Here is a 2,500-nt window from a genome sequence, read left to right as displayed (position 1 = left end):
ATCTGGGGTCAGGCTTTTCATTAGATGTTCCTCTTATTTACCTTCCCTGATAAAAGGAAACTTATTCTCCCAACTAAGACAAGAAAATAATATGGGATTCAGTGACAACTGCGAAGCGAAGGAGGATGGCATCTTTCGTCACTGTAGTTATACCTTGGCCCTCCTAACCACTTTTTAGTGTCACAGGAGTCCCCATGCTGTCCACAAGCAGTTCCACAATGGAAGACAACAAACCAAATGAAAATGTTGGGTGTATCATACACAGATATCTCGTGGTGCCTCTAGACCGTCCCGTAATTCTAGATGAGACGATGGCAAGCGAAAGACAATAGCAGATGTGGCAGAGAGACAGAGAAGGAATAATGACAACAACAGAAAATACTGATAAGTGTCTTGGGGGATATTTGTTAATAAGGTGGTTTTGTTGGAAATACTCCCTTCATGAGTCACGTTCAAGGTTCTTCGTGGAAATACTCTACACGAGAAAAAGGCTATAAGAGCTTCAGATGTTGGACCTTTTTCATAAACCTGCAGGTGTCTAGGTATTTTTCAGTGAAAACTTGGTTCTACATTTGTGTTTCCTTTCATAAATTCGGCGTAAAAAAGACAGGGAATGAAAGTGTTGCTCGCGGTGTGTACAACTTACAGTATACTGGGACTAATGTATATCATTTATGTGCCTTTATGATGAAAGAATGTGTAGGCCTATCGCTGTGGCGCATACGGCTTGGACCCCACTTCGTGAGTTCAGTCTCCGGATCGATCCGCAGTGGATAGTCCAGGTTATCCAAGTAAATAGGGGTATTGTTGTGACTTTGGGCAAGGCTAGGGCTCTCTGACTACATATTCTCATCTAAGATATTGTTTTATGTGCATCTGAACAGACTTACGAAACAAATGTTCGGGCTTAGATTTTTATACTGCCTCCCAAGGGCAGAATTTGTAATTAGATCCTTGAAAGAATAATAAAATGAATAAACATATAACTAGAAATGAATAAATAATGAATAGTCGACAATACTCCAGACAAGAAGCCATTACTCACATTTCACTCTAGATACTTTCAGCATTTAATGAATTTTGAATTTCAGAAGACTTTCTGCAAGGAAGAAGGGTTTAGATTCTACGTGCATTTATCTAAAATAGACATTTCACAACCTATGCGGTTTCCTAAAAGCATTCAGAACCTACATTTCAGTATCTGCAGAAGACTCAAATCCCACAAATCCCACGTCTATTGAGCCCAAAGAACCCACGCCTCTACATCTTAAGAAAATTTAAACTTAAAAATTACTGAACTCTTGTTTGGTATCACGTTGGTAAATAGTGACTTTAATGCTAAACTGAGGAATGAGTTACAATTAAGAAGTAGAATATTCTTCTTTGAATTATTTCTCATGTCGAAGAATCTAATTTAACTAATTGAATTTATGATGTATCGAGCGTGGATTGCCTAAATACTTTTAAATTATCACTGGACAGACTCATTTCATTACCCTTGTATTAATCCGTCTAAAGCCTAGAACGACTTAACAACTAAATACCCTATTGGCAGAGGATCAGACTTGAAATGACAAGCCGGTATGATATATACATAATATATATATATATATATATATATATATATATATATATATATATATATATATAACAAACCCAAACATCTATTGATCCATAATACCAAAATCACATTCAAACCCAACTACTTCCCTAACTTGTGCGGACAGAACAGAAACAAGAGACTAGATTCCTTACACGTTTGAACGTTGAATAAATATCTAAACATGTGTCCTCGTTCATCATGAGCATTGATATGAACATAACATATCTGGGTTGGAGGACCTATGGCAGGAGCACCAAGAGGATGGCGTTCGGTTTTCTCCTTCGTAACTCCAGTGTCATCATTAGCTGACGCCATGGGCCACTACATAACAACAACAACAACAACAACATTCTTCACGAGGGAAGAAGACTTGAGAGCATGGCTCAGCGGCCATCTCCTCTCCGCGGGGCGGAACGCGTCCGCAGCTCCTAGTCTCTCTCCTGTGCGTATCTAGAGGAGTCTTCAAGCCACGACTGAATGTCCGTGGTGGTTTCGGCCAGGGAATCTGTCGATGGGAGTTCGGTGAGGGGCGTCATTTCCGGTCGGCCGTTGGGGACGTAACCATTCTCGCGGTAACTCAGGTCGAGACGACCCTCTCCTGCAGAAGGCGAAGGAGGAGGGAGAGGGTGTGGAGGTGGAGGTGGGGCAGGGAGGGTCGTTGGTGTCAAAGGTGAAAGGTACAAGGAAAAGAAGTGAGAGGACAAGGAAAAGAAAGATGCACAAAGGAGGTGGGGGACGTAAATAGTAGGTAGATAAGTAAATAGAAGCATAAGAAATGGAAATAGAGGAATTGATGAAGGAGGAAGTAACGTGTGTGAAATGGAGAAGGAGGAAGGAAAGAATAGAAAGATGATAGAAGAAGTAGGATTATGAAAAAAGGAGAACGAGAGAGGAGGT

At 40.6% G+C, this 2,500-nt stretch overlaps 1 protein-coding gene across 2 annotated transcripts in view; it reads right to left on the bottom strand.

Annotated features, from left to right (window-relative positions):
* LOC143040311 (popeye domain-containing protein 3-like) overlaps window positions 1-2,500 on the bottom strand; it is a 66,050-nt gene that overhangs the window by 808 nt on the left and 62,742 nt on the right. For both annotated transcript variants that reach the window (XM_076211203.1, XM_076211204.1), the window contains one exon: window positions 1-2,201. This exon is cut by the window's left edge and continues 808 nt beyond it. In XM_076211203.1, the coding sequence (XP_076067318.1) occupies window positions 2,032-2,201 (170 nt within the window). In that variant the 3' untranslated portion in view covers window positions 1-2,031. The remainder of the gene's footprint in view (window positions 2,202-2,500) is intronic.

This window comes from Oratosquilla oratoria, chromosome 28 (genome assembly GCF_046742065.1).
Source record: "Oratosquilla oratoria isolate Oo_2021 chromosome 28, ASM4674206v1, whole genome shotgun sequence".
NCBI classification, from domain to species: Eukaryota; Metazoa; Arthropoda; class Malacostraca; order Stomatopoda; family Squillidae; genus Oratosquilla; species Oratosquilla oratoria.
Note: the sequence above shows the minus strand (reverse complement) of the source record. Positions and strands in the feature narration are given on the sequence as shown.